The 16946-nt window shown below is 36.0% G+C and overlaps 1 protein-coding gene across 1 annotated transcript; it reads left to right on the forward strand.

Annotated features, from left to right (window-relative positions):
• The first annotated feature begins 10636 nt into the window (after window positions 1-10636).
• On the forward strand, window positions 10637-11871 carry LOC141398336 (odorant receptor 33a-like). Its single transcript, XM_073975622.1, has 2 exons — window positions 10637-11382; window positions 11463-11871. The coding sequence occupies exons 1-2, from the start codon at window positions 10640-10642 to the stop codon at window positions 11869-11871; spliced, it is 1152 nt and encodes a 383-aa protein (XP_073831723.1). The 5' UTR covers window positions 10637-10639.
• Window positions 11872-16946: the final 5075 nt, after the last annotated feature.

Here is a 16946-nt window from a genome sequence, read left to right on the forward strand (position 1 = left end):
GTCAGCATCATTTGATGGTAGAAGTAGTTTAAATTTTGAAAAGTAATACATAAGTGAGATGATCCTTATTTAGTTTGCTTCTACTTTTACTTTGACAGGAAAATCGAGAGAAGTGTGGTTTACTCACAAATCGAGAGAAAACAAAAAAAGAAATGTTGGCTTCAACCCATTTTTACCCATTTTTTATACCCTCAGCCTTTAGGCTAAAGAGGGTATTTACACTTTGATACGGCCAAAAATATGCCTCATCGAAATAATGGTTTTAGACCCCAAGTATGTTTGTACGATATCCGTTTCAGACAATTTTGAGTCGATCTAGCAATGTCCGTCCGTCTGTCCGTCTGTCTGTCTGTCTGGCTGGTGCGCACGATAACTCTCAAACGGATCAATCGATTCGGTTCAAATTTTGGGTATCGAAATATTTTGTCCAGATTTGATTTAAGTTCGAAGATGGGCCATATCGGTCCACTGCTTCAGGTACCTCCCCCACAAAAGTTCAAAAATGTTCGGAAAAATTGTCCGCACGATAACTCTTGAGGGGAGTAACCGAATTAGTCCATACTTTGCACATCGTGACATTTCTACCAGACATAGATGAGGTTCCAATATGGACCCTATTGGTTCACTCTTTCGGGTACCTCCCACACAAAATTTTGCTTAAGTGCAGTATAAGGCCTTCTCTCGAATCGCTTTGATTTTTGTTGCAGCCACTTGTATTCACTACCCCCATTACGACGATATTATTTTTTTCAGGAGCAAGTCCATATATCCTATGAAATCAGCACGAAAACTGCAAACAACCCATATACTACCATGTGTCGTAGTTGAAGCGCACGATAACTCTCGAATGGTTCAAATTCTGGGTCTTTCAATATTTTGTCCAAACTTAGTTTAAATTCGAAGATAGACCATATCGGTCCACTCCTTCCGGTACCTCCCCCACAAAGATTCAAAATTTTTCGCCAAGATTGTGGGCATGATAACTCTAGGAGGGAATAACCGAATTGAGCCAAACTTTGCTATTGGTTATATTACTTTCAGGCATAGATCGAGTTCTAATATGGACTATATCGGTCCACTCATTTGAGTACCCCCCACACAAAATTTGGAAAAAGTATAGTTTAACAACTCCTCTCTGATCTTATTAATTTGTGACGCAGCAGGTTGCACTTGCGGCCCCTGTTACGACGTTGTAATTTTTTTTTCGTGGGAATGTCCATACTTCCTGAGATAATGACCCAAAAAGGTCTAGAAAATCCTACCGGCACCACATAAACTGGCTAATGTGTAAAATAACCCTTTAAGAGAGAAATCGATTTAACTCAAACTTTGTAAATTGAAAAGTAAAATTGTAATTTATTTAAATTCAGAAAATTAAGTACAACATATTTAATTATATAGTCTGTAAGGAAAATATCCATAGACTAATAAAGATAAAATAAATATTTCCTACAGATTTGTATTAGGTCCGAATATGTACTACATCGGATCACTCCTATGGGTACACCCTACCCAAAGTTTGGAAAAAATGCACTCGTCTTTGATCATTCTGAATTTTGTTGCAACATGTAGTTTTTTGCGGCCCTTTCCATCCTGGAAAATTTTCCCAACAGCTAAAAAACCTACGTGGCTGAGGGTATATCTCTGTCGGCTCAGCTGACTGATACTTTCTTACTTGTTAACATAAACATAGCCACAGCTTCCACGCAGCTATGTTAAATTTTCAAAAGCGCACTATAACTCTCGAACGGATCAATCGATTCGATCCAAAATTTGGCTTTCGTAATATTTTATCCAAACTTAGATTAAGTTCGAAGATGGGTTATATCGGTCAACTTCTTCCGGTACCTCCCCCACAAAAGGTCGAAAATGTTCGGAAAATTTGTACGTACGATAACTCTTGAAGGGAGAAATCGATTTGGTCCATACTTTGCAAATCGTGAAATGTCTACCAGACTTAGATGAGTTCCCAATATGGACTCAATCGGTCCACTCCTTCGGGTACCTCCCACACAAAATTTGGGATAAGTTCAGTTTAGGACCTGCTCTCGAATCGCTTTGATTTTTGTTTTAGCAACTTGTATTCACTGCCCTCCATACGACGGTAAAAGTCCATACTTACTGAGAAAATAGCCTGAAAGTTGCAAAAAAAAACCCCTATGACACCGTGTGAGGTGGTTGGAGCGCAAGATAACTCTCGAACGAATCTGCCGATTCGGTCCAAAATTTGGCCTTAGTAATATTTTGTCCAAACATAGTTTAAGTTTGAAGATAAGCCATTTCGGTCCACTCCTTCAGGTACCTCCCCCACAAAAGTTCAAAAATGTTCGGAAAAATTGTTCGTACGGTAACACTTGAAGGGAGTGGCCGAATTGGTCTATACTTTACACATTTTAAGGTATCTACCAGATATAGATCAGGTTCAAATATGGACTATATTTGACCACTCCATCCGGTACCTCCCACACAAAATTTCGGATAAGTTCACTTTAAGACCTGACATCGAATCACTTTGATTTTTGTTGAATCAACTTGCATTCCCTGCCTCAATCACGATGGTAAAAGTTTTTTTAGGGGCAAGTCCATACTTCTTGAGCAAACAGCCCGAAGAGTGTAAAAACCCCCTATGGCACCATATGTTGTGGCTGGAGACCGACGTCCATAACGGTCAATGTCGATCCATTCGTTTTAGTATCTCCTCAGCAATACTTTTGATCTTTAATCCTAATCAACATTTTTGTCGGTTCAAACGCTCAAAATTAAACGCCCTAAATACATACGTATTTTGGACAAAATGGTTTCAATATGCACAGACTGAGGGTATATCTCTGTCGGCATAGCATTAACATAATTGGCATCAGTGGCAAGATGAAGAAATATTCTTCAAAAATTTGTCTTACGTTGGCCGTACCTGTCTTCCAGGAAGAACGCTATAAGATTTATATTAAAAATTTTACCAATTTTCAGAAAAAAATGTTGATTTTTTAATCCGCTTAATCCGATGGTTGGATTTTATGTTGTTTTGGATATTGTTTTTTTTCTCCAAGCCTTTTTTGTGCATTATAAGATAATTGACCTTTGTTCATGTCATTTTGTATTAACAGTATAAAACAATTCTTATCGTATACCCCCTCCAGAGGGGAAAGGGGGGGAGAATGTTATGCTCGTGCTTTCTTAAAACACTCTTCGCAGCAGCACAAAGCTGTAACCGTCGCATTGGCTTGATTTTTACACCCTAAATATTTTTGTCCACTTTCTCCATACAATTAGATCCACTGTGCGATGTCGATATGAGAACATTTTTAACAAAAAGGTGGCGAAGGCGCCCTATGTTACGATATATAGTCTTCGATACGAATGTACAATGTTGCTGCTGAAAATTGTATATAGGTCCACTTTTTGATATAGCCCCCATAGCATGTATCTACCTATTTTCGATATTTTAATGGTTTACGCCTAATTATTCAAATGAAATTACTAAAATATGGTATTTGCGTGTTCTGAAGTGGCTGTAACATGGTATTTCTGATTCTCATTGGTTATGTCATTGTTTGTAAAATTTTAATTAATTGAGCTATATGAACTAAAGATGTCTTCCGTCGTGGTAATATGAACAATAATTATAATAATCCGTGACCAATTTCAATCAATAAAATGTAGGTGGGACAATTACTTCGATGTGTTACAAACATGAGAGACGACACGAAATTATAATACAATCCTTAAGTAGTGCGGCTCGTCATTAAAATAACGTTAATCTGTCTTTACAACCGAATTATATTTTAACGAGTCCATTTACATATGTATGTCTAACATACTCATTCCTTACCACGTCTGCCCTTGAACATAGATACATTGTCGATGTCATTATTATTAGTATTAAACGAAAAACAACGAAAAAAAGTGTTTAGGCTTCCGTTCTGTCCATAATTAGATTTAGAATTCACTGTTTTATGGTAACAATATTGTTTTACTTCAATTAGAAATACTTTCGTGGCAAGTCCATGGTATGAGGCAAAGTGACTTATCTTGAAAACTCGATGAAAACATATTTTGTATTGTGTTTGTTTCCGTACACCAATACTTCTACTACTACTCGAATTTGTATTTTCAGTATAAGTCAAAGGGGTAACGAATTCGCAAATTCTAGAACAGACCAATAATTTGGTAGTTGCGCTGACATTCATGGTCAACACAAACCACTATATAGGGAAGATCCGGTCGAAACAGTCGGGATCTGAAGCTTAGATCTATGCCATTAAAAATCTAAATTCACAAGTTATACATGGCATTCTTCATCTTTATTTCCACATTTACCCCCTTGACCCTCTACAAGGCATTTGTCCTGTATTCTGAACATAAAAAAGTTTTCCATTCCTCTCTATTTGCTGCTTTATTTCTCCAATTTGGAATACCTCGCTTTTCGATCTCTTCAATTTGTTTACTCCATCGAAGCCTTGGCTTTCCAGTTGTGAGTGTAACGCCATGTGGCCCGTATTTATACGCATTTTTACCGGGTTCATCATAGCCCATTTTTATGACATGGCCTAGTCAACGCAATGGTTGTATCTCGATACGTTTAATTATACTGATGTCGTTGTATATCTGATACAGTCTGTGATTTATACGACGCACAGTGGTTCAGAATCGTTTTTTCATGGTCAAAATTCTGTAACTTTTGAACGGATATTTTCATAATTCTTTTTTGCTAGACTGATAAGCGGCAAATTTCGGTCTGGTAGTTGCAGAGTAATTCTAGGTCAAATTTAAACTTGTGGATTTTTTTTGGTATTTTTCATATTTTTATATCTTCCTATATATTAAAGATGGTCAAGTACCAATAAATAACCTATAAAAATTCCCAAAAACTAAACAAAAAATATTTAAAAAATTAAAGAAAATACTCCTTGGGTTTTCATAAAACTTATAAAACTCATATACACCAAAAAAACATTACTCTCTGTAATAGAGGGTAATAAATGAAGTTGAGCCAATGGGGGAATACTCCACTCAAACAATCGAAAATGAGATTGAATCTTCAACAATAAACAAAACAAACAAAAAACAGCCGAGGCACGGGCGAATGAATGGAGCTTTGTTAAAAACAAAAAAAAAAAAAAAAAAACAAAATTCCAATAACAACCTCACAGGCAACTGTGTTGGTGCTCTTTTCAACTCACAGAATTCGAAGAATTCTTCGTTGATACGTGCTGACATGTTGCAAAATATTTTGATTTTGGTGTTTCTTTGGAAAAGCCGAAAAGTGAGTGTGATTCTCATTCATATGAGAATACTAGACACTTAAAGAGTTCGGTTTTTCGCTAAAACTGAGAAGCCAATTGATAATTCCCTTCGCCGGGATGAAATCATGATATTGGTAGCGATCAGTAAAATTTTGCAACACTGTCAGTTCGTTTTGAAAAACATTACTCTCTGTAATAGAGGGTAATAAATGAAGTTAAGCCAATGGGGGAATACTCCACTCAAACAATCCAAAAAAAAAAAAAAAAAACACCAAAAAATGTTAATTTGTGTAAAAAATTTGTAATTCATATGGGAAATGGTATGGAACAAGTAAAAAAGTATCAGTCGGCTTTGCCTATGTGAATTGAAACTTCCATTTACTGACAGCTCGAATGTATTAGGGTCTTTCCTGAATTTTGTGGCCCCGTTAAATGGATATCGTGCATACAATTTTAGTGACATTTTATAAATATTGGGGGGAAGTACCGGAAGTTGTGGACCGGTATTGCCCATCCTCGAACTGAAACTAAGCTTGGACAAAATATGACGAATGCCAATTTTTTGACCAAATCGGCAGATCAGTTCGAGAGTTATCCTGTTCTCCAGCCAACACATATGGATTTTGTACACATTTCGGCTTTTTTCTCAAAAAGTATGGACTTGCCCCAGAAAAATCTCTTAGCGTCGTAATTGTGGCAGCGAATGCAAGTTGGTTCAACAAAAACCAAAGTGATTCGAGAGCAGGTCTTAACGTGAACTTATCCGAAATTTTGTGTGGGAGGTACCGGATGGAGTGGACAAATATAGTCCATATTTGAACCTGATCTATATCTAGTAGATATATTAGGATGTGTAAAGTATGGACCAATTCGGCCACTCCCTTCAAGAGTTACCGTATGAACAAATTTTCCGAACATTTGTGAACTTTTGTGGGGGAGGTACCTGAAAGAGTGGACCGATATGGCTTATCTTCAAACGTAAACTATGTTTAGACAAAATATTACTAAGACCAAATTTTGAACCGAATCGACAGATCCGTTCTAGAGTTATCTTGCGCTCCAACCACCTCACACGGTATCATAGGGGTTTTTTGCAACTTTCAGGCTATTTTCTCAGGAAGTATGGACTTGCCCCTAATGAAACTTATACCGTCGTATGGAGGGCAGTGAATACAAAAATCAGAGCGATTCGAAAGATGGCCCTAAACTGAACCTTTCCGAAATTTTGTGTGGGAGGTATCCGAAGGAGTGGACCGATTGAGTCTATATTGAAACATTATCTAAGTCTGGTACAGATTTTACGATGAGCAAAGTATTGACCAAATCGGTTACTCCCTTCAAGAGTTATCGTGCGCACAAATTTTCCGAACATTTTCGAACTTTTGTGGGGGAGGTACCGGAAGGAGTGGACCGATATAGCCCATCTTCGAACTTAAACTAAGCTTGGGCAAAATATTACGAAAGCCCAAATTTGAATCGAATCGGTTCATCCGTTCGAGAGTTATCGTGCGCTCCAGCCAGCCAGACAGACAGACAGACGCACGGACATTGCTCAATCGACTCCAAATTGTCTGAAACACATTTCGTCCAAACATACTTGGGGTCTAAAACCATTATTTCGATGAGGCACATTTTGCTCGTATGAAAGTGTATATACCCTCGTTAGCATAAATGCTGAGAGTATACAAACAAACACACATTTTTAGCCATGTAATTTTAATAAATTTAAAAAAGTGTTAAACGCCCGGAATGGGACGGGTACAAAAGCATATATAGGCTGAAAGAGGAAACTCTCGGGCATCTTTCTGTAAAAACAGAGCATTGTTCCATGTTGTTCCACAAAAGTTCCAGACCATTAAATTTGGAATTTCATAAAAATTTAGTACCTGAGGAAAAATAAACGCTACGGTAATTTGTTTAAACTATTTTTAAAGGCCACAACCCTACCTACCTAACAAAAAAACAATGAACACTATTTCTGTTATAGTTTCTCAAACAAGGGAAAAATGTACATCTTTAGGGGCACCCCACGCACGCACCTTCCAATATTTTGACTTAATTGTTTGGTTTCCTTAGTTTTAATATGTTTACTATACCATATAGAAGTTAAATATGTGTGACAAAAAATTTTTTTGATTTTTGGCCAGGAAAATCGTTTCTTGAACCATTGTGCGACGTCGCTATTAACCGTCAACGCATATTAGCCTGTAGACCTTTCGAAGAATTTTTCTCTCAAAAACACCACAACTGACGTTGTTTAGTCTTTAGCTACCTCAAAATTATAAGAGTGAACTTCCACAGTTGGTCAAAGTTCCATGAAACTATTGTGCGTCGATACCATAAAGAATCTTCATCGTCTTTCTTAAAGGTAACTGTTACTTTCTTTACTAATCGACTGATGATGTACATATCGTCAGTGTGACTTTTGGTGTTAATTGAGCCATTTTTAACATCTGCATCTCGTATAACCTTTTCCAGCAGAATGTTGAATAGGCTGTCAGCTTGTCTGAACCCTTTTTTAGTACTAAAGTGTTCGGAGTTTTTCCTGTTTTAACCGAGGATCTAGTATCAGTTTCAATGCCGAATGTGAGGGGATACCAAATTCAGACATGTCTTGGAATAGCATTGAAAGTTGGGGGCTGCCGAAGGCCGCTTTATAATTGACAAAAAGACAAAAAGTGTCGATTTCGATCTTTGGATTTGCCAGGTTGCATTGGAATGCCCCAATTATGTATTTAGTTGACCATTGGCTTTAGGACGTTCGCGCACTACGAGGGGTACTAAAAACCTCCTGGCCTAGGCAACTTGCAGTGTCAACAGGTGTCACTTGACATTTTTTGAAAAGTTTGACAGTTTTTATCATAAGCGTACTCAAGTCAGTTTGACATATGACCTTCTGTTGGATTGTTTACAATGACTTGAAAAAATCACTTTGCAAAAAAAATGGAATTTACTTGTGAACATTTTCATCACATAATTTTTTCATAAGTTTCGAAATGGATAATCACGGCGAGAATGCATGGATCAAAAACGACGCCGTGCCAGAAAAAAATTAAGCCATGCGTGAATGGATAATGCAAATCGTCATGTTATATACCGTGAGATAGAGGCATCCTTGGGAATTTGTTCCACTAACTAACATTTGGTATTGCCTTAACACCTGGCCGTTGGACCCAGCACAATTTGACAATCGCTCAAAAAAAGGATATTGTCAAATGGTGCAAAGAAATTGTAAATCGCGGTGCTTCAAACGACATTTGTAAGACCGTAGCCAGACGACGAATCTTGGATCTACGCGAAACAAAACAGAAATTGACCGTGGGGGTCTTCAAAGAAAGTTTATCATGGAAGAAACAGTTCGAAGCAAATGGTCGCCTGTTTCTTCGGCAAAACTGACCGTGTGTCGATAATGCGGCATGAGAAATGTAGGACAGGTATTGCACATCAATTTGTTTGCCTGAAGTCGCCTGAGGAATTCGAAAAACGAACAAGCGCCTGTTTGACCGGACAAAACGTGGAATTGTTGGGTCATGCGCCGTACAACCCTGACTGAGGATCCAATGACTTCATCTGATTCCAGAACATCATGAATAAAAGGCGTGGTTAACGATTTTCGTCGCCAGTAGATGCTGTAAAAGCGTTCAAAAATCATGTACTGCAAACAACCAACACATGGGCGTATGTCAAACTGTCCTGAGTACGACTAGGCTAAAGACTGTCAAACTATCGAAAAAAATTCAAATAACGCCTCCTTTTCTCCCGATACCTCTCTCGCATACTCTCACTCCACATACCATGGGTTCCTTGGTAGAGGTCTTTGGTATCCAAGTATGGATTTTGCGGCTGTTTGCTTGGAATGGGTAATACTTTGGCACTGTGCTGATATGTTATCGGACGAGTTGAGTGGAATATGCTGTGGCTATCTGTTGCGATTGCAGCTTACCGATGTCCATCTTCTGTGTTGAATCTGTTCGTACTTTATTTGCTAAGTCTAATCGGGTACGTACTTTAGCTGCAACAGGTAGTGGTCCAAGCTTATGTTCACTCCTCAAAACGACCGTACATCCAACACGCTCAATGAAAGTCTTCCATCTATCACAACGTTATCAATTTGATATCTTTTTTTCTCGTCTGGAGGCATCCAGGGGCTCTTATGAATATCGATATGCTTAAATCTGATACTGCTGCGAAGTCTATCAGCCTCATTTCATTATCGGATGCTTCACTGTGGAGACTGAATTTCCCGACTGTTGGGCCAAAGATAGTCTCCTTTCCAATTTTGTCATTAAAATCGACAAGTATAATTTTAATGTCATGGGTGGAAGACCGTCATATTTTTCTCCTAGGTGCACGTAAAATATATCTTTGGTATGTCCGTCCTTGTGTTCAGTGGGAGCCTGAGCGCAATTAAATCTGATGTTGAATTTTGCTTTTATTCGAATTGTAGTAAATCATTCATTCACTGGGGTGAAGCTGGAGACCAGATGTTTTAACCTTTGACCAACTACAAATCCGCAGCCAAACTGATGCTTTGGGTCATGGCAGCTATAATACAGTGCGTCACCTTTAGGTGTTGTTGTGACGCCTTTCCCATTCCATCGTATTTCCTGTATGGCAGTAATGTCGGTTTTCATATGGCTTTTCAGGTACATCTGTCAATGCGTAAACTGCACCTTCTCTATAAAGAGTGCGAACATTCCAGTTGCAGATTCGCAGATCATGGTCCTTAAAAACTTTTCGGGGGTCGTCAACTTTTGAGGGATTTGTTTTTCTTTTCTTTTGTTTGCCTGCGCCCAAACCCAAGCTTTTAACGTTCTTATGGGTGAACGCGCGCCACATTTTAGCTCATTACGGGTGTTAAAGGCAGCTACCCCAGGTGACACCACGGGGAGGTCAGTGTCCACTTGAGATGATAGAGGGACCAATATAAATGCTGGACTTTGCCATGTTAAAACCGGTCAGGACCGTTCCTTGGTATATTTCATCCCCTACGTCACCCATTTTTTCAATGAGAACAATTCAAAAAATGTTAAAAATTAACATAATGGAAACACTGATATACAAAGCTTTTCGGAATCAAACGAACGCTTTTCAATATTTTATAAAAACCAAATTTTAAACGGATTCGTTTTTAGTACAAAAACTGGCTGTTACTCCCAAAACAATAGAAATATTTCTCGATTACGGTGTTATATTGTAAGTCACATCTTATCCATGTGCTACGTTTCTCCACATCTAAAATACTTTATGTATTTTTTTCGATATTTATGAACTTAAGCTATTTTGTAATTATACCTAACATTCGTCCCATTCTTACATATAAATAGTTTGCTAGCATAACAAGACATCCATTTAGTTTAAAAAATTTCGTGTGAAATCATCAACATTCGTGAACAATGTCCGAACAATTGGACACCAAATCTCTCTTCAAAACTCACTTTGTCGCATGGCGAATTTTGGGCATGTTACCACCGAAGAAGCATCGTACAATATATTGGATATATTCTGCATTCTTTAATCTTACCATTACCATAGGATATCCGCTACATTTAATTGTGGGCCTAATCACCAGCACCACAGTCTATGAAACTGTTCAAAATATTGCCATAAATTTTACGTGTGCATTTTGTGCCATGAAAACCATAGCTATATGGTGGCGTTTTAAAAATACCGATGTTATGTTTGAAATTATTCAGCGGCAAGATGAACGTTTATCCAGCAAAAAAGAAGAAATTTCATATCTGCGGGCTGTGGTGCATCCACCGGTAAGACGTATAATTTTGGCATTTACAATATTGTGTTCTGTCATAACGGTGTCGGGTGAGATGACTGTCTTATTTAGTGGCCTAGTTTTGGGAAGTTGGAATTTAATGCACAAAGGATGGTTTCCTTTTGATATTGACGCCAACTCCAGAAATTACACCTATGCCCATTTATATCAAATCTTTGGACTGTCTTATATGATACTACAAAATGTGGTCAATGATACATTTGCGGCATCCCATCTATGCCTTCTACATGGTCAAGTGCGAATGCTGAATGTACGTTTGGCAAAAATTGGTCATAATCCCGAAAAGAGATGTGAAGAAAATAATCAAGAATTATTGGAATGTATAAAAGTGCACAAGGATCTCTTGGAGTAAGTTTTCACAGACGTTACCTTCCATAGCATCTTTCTGATATATCTACGTTTCTTTCTCTATCTCATTTTTTCTTCAGATATCGCCGCCAGTTGGAAGAAATCATTTCGTTGTATATGTTTTTCCAAATTTTAGTTGGAGCTTTTAATATGTGCATCATTTTGGTATTCATGATACTCTTCGTCAAGGACGTCTTCACGTTTATTTATTATAGTTTGTATTTTGTTGCCATCGTATTTGAACTGCTTCCCAGTTGCTATTATGGTACCCTGGTGGAAGATGAATTTCAAAATGTAGCCTATGCATTGTTTTCCAGCAATTGGTCGGAGCAGAATCTAGAATTTAAGAAAAATCTTCGTATCATTGCTCAGTATTCTAGTCAGCGTGTTTATGTCACCGCATGGTTATTTCGTGTTAACAACAATGCATTTATTACAGCATGCCAAAATGCTTACGCTTTATTTGCTCTTGTAATGAAAATGAAATAATTAGTATTTTTTGTATAAATAAATTGATTAAAAAATCCGTGATTATAAGTGTCCGTGGGGTTAAACGTAAACTTTCACGTAAACAGAAAAGCTTTTTAACGTGATTCAATTTTCAATTTCTTGTTTCAACTGGAAAAGTATCAGTCGGCCTGGCCGACAGAAATATACGCTTAGCCTGTGTACATTAAGACTTTCATCTATGAACATATCGAATCTTTTTCTCCCTATTATGAATTCAGGGGGGTTTTGCGTTGCCTACGAAAAACATAATAACGCTGTAAGCAGGACACAAGTAGTCGATAAATATTTCGAAACTATCCTCGAACTGCCCTTAAACAAAATTTAAACGAAAATTTTGAACTACTGTGAGGGTGCCCGAAGATGTTGTCCTATATACATAGATCTTTTTAGAAATTTGTATAAATTGATTCTCAATTCGTAAGTTATCTTGGTCATCAGCTCTTAGTTTTTTAGTAGGTGCTACTAAGTTTTTATTATCTCAAGGAGTATGGACTTGCGGCAAAAAAAGATTGTAGCGTTTCAATTGGGACAGAGAACGCAACCTGCTGCAACAAATTTCAAAACGATCCGAGACATGTCCTTAAACTGCTCTTGTGAGAAAGATTTAAAAATGTTGTGTGGGAGGAAAAAATGAAGACCTAGCGGGCAGAAAATAAAATTCGATAATTTGTTGTATGTTTATCTAAAATTATGATAAGAATAGCTTCAGATTGACTTTAGGCTAACGAGGGTATATGAGGAAAAGTCAAAAATTTTTAATATTCCCTTTGAAAAAATTTAAATTTTTTCAAAGCTACATGGATTGAGAAAAAATTCCATTCACAAATTGTTTGATATACTAATTTTGGTTATTGCGCGCCAAAGTTATGGCTGTTTCAATGCTGATTATAAGAAAAAAATCTTATAAAATCGCTACTAATTATATTTAGAAACATTTACTGAGGTTACTGTGGTCCCATAACATTAGTGAAAAAGTTGTAAATTTTCGCGGAAATTAAGAAAGAATTCAACAAAATTAGTTATTTGCAACTTGTTTTAATACAATTTATGCTTTTGATACATCTGAAAAATATTTAAAAAACAAGTAAGCCAAGCCTATAGTCGGGTCGGGGCCGACTATGTGATACCCTACACCACTACCCCTGTACATAAGCTTTTGACTGGTAAAATTCAAAATATTAAAATTGGGACAGCTTAGCGCCTTTGCTATGAATGTGTTCATTAATACAGGTCATTTTTGTTGAAACGCATTTAAATGCATCGTCAGTACAATTCAAACCAAAAAATGGAAAAGTGGAATGCCCGCCAACCATCAATAGGCTTCTTTCGATATACCTCTTACATAAAAGAGATATTCGCATTTTCCCCAAATAAGTTTTTTGCCCATTCCGACCCCTGAATACAAGTGAGAAAAGGCTATAGTCGTACGGGGCCGACTATGTGATACCCTACACCACTACCTCTGTGCATTATCTTTTCACTCGAAAACATTTCTTTTATGGAGATACGAAATTTTTCACCTATATGGCTTTTATACCAAATGACTTAAGGCGAACTGATCCAAAATAATTAATATTTAATTTTATACCTGACTACTATCGACATCACCAACATCAATAGGCTTCTATCTCTGTGAGAAAATTTCGTGATGATCCGATCAAAATTCTGACCTGTAGTGTGATTGCAGAAAAAGTCGAAAAAAGGGATGCATTAACAACTATTACGATATCTCTATTATTTGACTATCTACGCCAACCTACTTTGCATAATTTTAAAGATGGGATTTTCTACTTTCTTAGTCAGGCTTTGCTTTTAGAAGGTCCCCAACCAAAGGTGTGATTACCGTCATTATTATTAAAATCGCAAAAATGAAAAGTTGGGTTCTATTACACAGAAAAAAAATTGTAGCCACTTAATAAAGAAATTCAAAGATTCAACCAAAAATGTATCGATTTTCCGGCAATAAAAAAAATTGTCATATTGACACAATTCGATAAAAATTTTTAGTCACAAAGTAAAAATACATGTTGATAAAATAAAATTGTAATATTGATTAAAATATTTATCGATTCTTTTTTATTTTGAACTTATAAAACATTTCACATATTGACAAAAATATTTATCAATATATTCCACATTTTGCTTGATAAAAACAAAATATTTTCTTGATTAAAAAAATTGTTGAATGCATTTTTTCCAATCAATAAAAATATTCATATTTACAATTATTTTGTTGTTGTTTTTTTTTAATACAAACCCAAAGGCCACAAAAAAGATACATACACACATTTATAAAGAGTGGTGGTTATTTATTTATTGGAATGCCAAGTACAAAAACAACACCAGATGCATAGGTACATAAAAAATAACAGATGAAAGAAAGAAAAACAGAATGGAATAATTAATAACAGAAGTACATAATTATTTAGTGCCACACATTAATTTTAATATAAGAAAACAAATAAATCACTTTTAAATATAAAATACAGGGAACATCATTGAACGTTGTGAAATAAAACACATTCTTCTGCCACATTGAAAATCATCAGCGGAAAATGGGTATCTGTAATGTGAGAAAAAAATGTTTTGATGTTACTACCAATATCACATGCGGTTGCTTCTTTGTCCAATAAAATATTCTTATTATCCTTTTTCATATTCGTGAATTCAATTATAAAATGTATTGGCCATTTCATTTACTTGAAAAACACCTTTACCTTAAGAAAACACACAAATACAGATTTATGCACTACCGATCCACATACCACGACTGCTTTAAAGAAACTGCCAAATTAAACCAAACTGATGGTTAAAAAATGTTATCTGCCTTCCTAAACCACCAATCAGAAAAAAACATGAGAACTCGTACCGTTTTTTTCTTTCCCTCTTCGTTTGTTAGGTTCATAAAAATCAGCAACAAAAACAGTAACAAACTTACATACAAATACAAGCCTTCACCCACAAATAAATAAACAAGCCAAATGCCACACAAACGCTCCATCCCTTCATGCCGCAAAAATTCCATGACCATGCTTTAAAATATACATAGCAACGATACTCACATCTCAAGAAAAAAAACACAACATATTGTTGTAGCGCTCTCTTTATGCCCTAATAATCAGTGTTGCCGTTCGAAAAAAATTTTTCGGCCCAACATTTTCCAAAAAACGGTCCAAAACGATCTAAAACGGCCCAACATTAAAAATTAAAACAAAAATATATATTTCTCATAGATACCTTTTATTACTTTTAGAAAAATCGAAAAAAAATATTGTCTATTTTTTCGTAAAGGTAGTATGTCGCAAAAAATTGTCTGAGATATAATGATTGGAAGGCAACAAGTTATTGTGATTTGAATGTAGCATATAAACTTTAAGTGCATGTTTCTCGAAACGGCGTTTTTGAAGTCGGTGCCAACGATAGCTCTAAAACGAATTGACCGATCTTCATTTGACCTTATAATATTATTCATTTGAGCTTATTAAATACATAAAACGCCAGCCTTTAAGCGAGACTGATTAAAAAATTATTTTGCCCAATTTTTTGACAAAAACAGTCAATTTTTTCGTTAAAATCGAAATTTTGACTTTGACAGCTCAAAATGTTTTTATATTTTTTTAATTCTGTTTTATTAGGTTCCTAAAAACGCTTATAAAAATATACTATGATCGGCCCATCCGTTTTCGAGCTATCGTTGGCATCGCAAAACGCTTTTACAAAAAGATGGTTTCGCAGATAGCCATTTACCTCAAGAATAGGCACTATTTTTCAACAACAAAAAATACAAAATTATTATAAGATGTGCTCTTTGAAATAAAAGAAAGTATATTTATTATGTTTTAAGACTTCGTCTTATCGGGCTATAAGGCCTTATAGCCCGATAAGACGAAGTCTTAAAACATAATAAATAAAAACTTGAAAGGTCGAGAAACTTTAAATAAAAAAAAAAAAAGAAAGTATAGTTTCATCGAGTCTTAGCAAATTCCAATCTGTTACTATTAAATCGGGGTCATATTCCACAAGTCTGGGAAAATGTAATACCTGGTTCATAATAGGCAAAACTTCGTTTGAGGTTACCTTTTATGGAGTTATTGTATTGAGTAGTTTAAGGGCCATTATTACATCCTTTCTTTTACTATTGGATGGATTTGAAAACGCAAAAAAAAAACATTTTGGATGCATTAAAAGTGCAATGTTCACACTAAACGTTAATACAAAGAAGGTCCTCCTTAAATTTTAATCATTTTCAATATTTTCAACTTTAAGATAGCCGAAACGCTATAAATCTGTACGCAAAATCCAAACTATAACAAAAGAAGAGTTGTAATAAAGGGGGTATTTGGGTCACTTTTATAGTCTATTCTCTTATTATTTTGATCTAGTAATTTAATATAAAACTCCAAAACAGCCAATTTTATTTCAAACTTTTCATTTTCTGTTAAGTAAGAGTGCATAAATGTAATTGTCTGCTTTTGTGGCTACAAATATTTATGAAGTTTCGAGCTGGTACGATTTATTTTTGTAGTCAAAATATTGATGCTCTTTTTTATTTATTTTTTTTTTTTACACAACATCCCATACTGGACAAGGGAGACTTCTCTCATATCAATGAGTGCACCCCGATTCATATTAAGTTCAATGATATGGGCCCTACTGTTTATCGCCGAGTCTTAAGACACCACTTGTAGAGAAGTTTTTCAAGGCTGAAATACTAAGGAAATGTCGCCAACATTACTGAGGTGTATTTTTCCACCGTTGAAAAATGTTTGATGTTGGCTGGCCGGGAATCGAACCCCCGACCTTCTGTGTGTAAGGCGGGCGTGCATACCATTGCACCACGGTGGCACCCGAAATTCATTCTTAAGGTTGTTAATTATAGGTAAAATATATGCCAAAAATAGAAAAAACCTCTAGTTTGGAATGATTCCGTTGCCACTAAATTTTTATGAACTTTTTTTATTTATGAACACAATGCATGAACCTTTACCAAATACTTAAGTATCATTTCAAAACCCGGGTAACTAAAAGTTAAAAGTGACCATTAAACTACTAGG

Source organism: Musca autumnalis, unplaced genomic scaffold (genome assembly GCF_047663935.1).
Source record: "Musca autumnalis isolate F117 unplaced genomic scaffold, ASM4766393v1 scaffold_3, whole genome shotgun sequence".
Taxonomy (NCBI): domain Eukaryota; kingdom Metazoa; phylum Arthropoda; class Insecta; order Diptera; family Muscidae; genus Musca; species Musca autumnalis.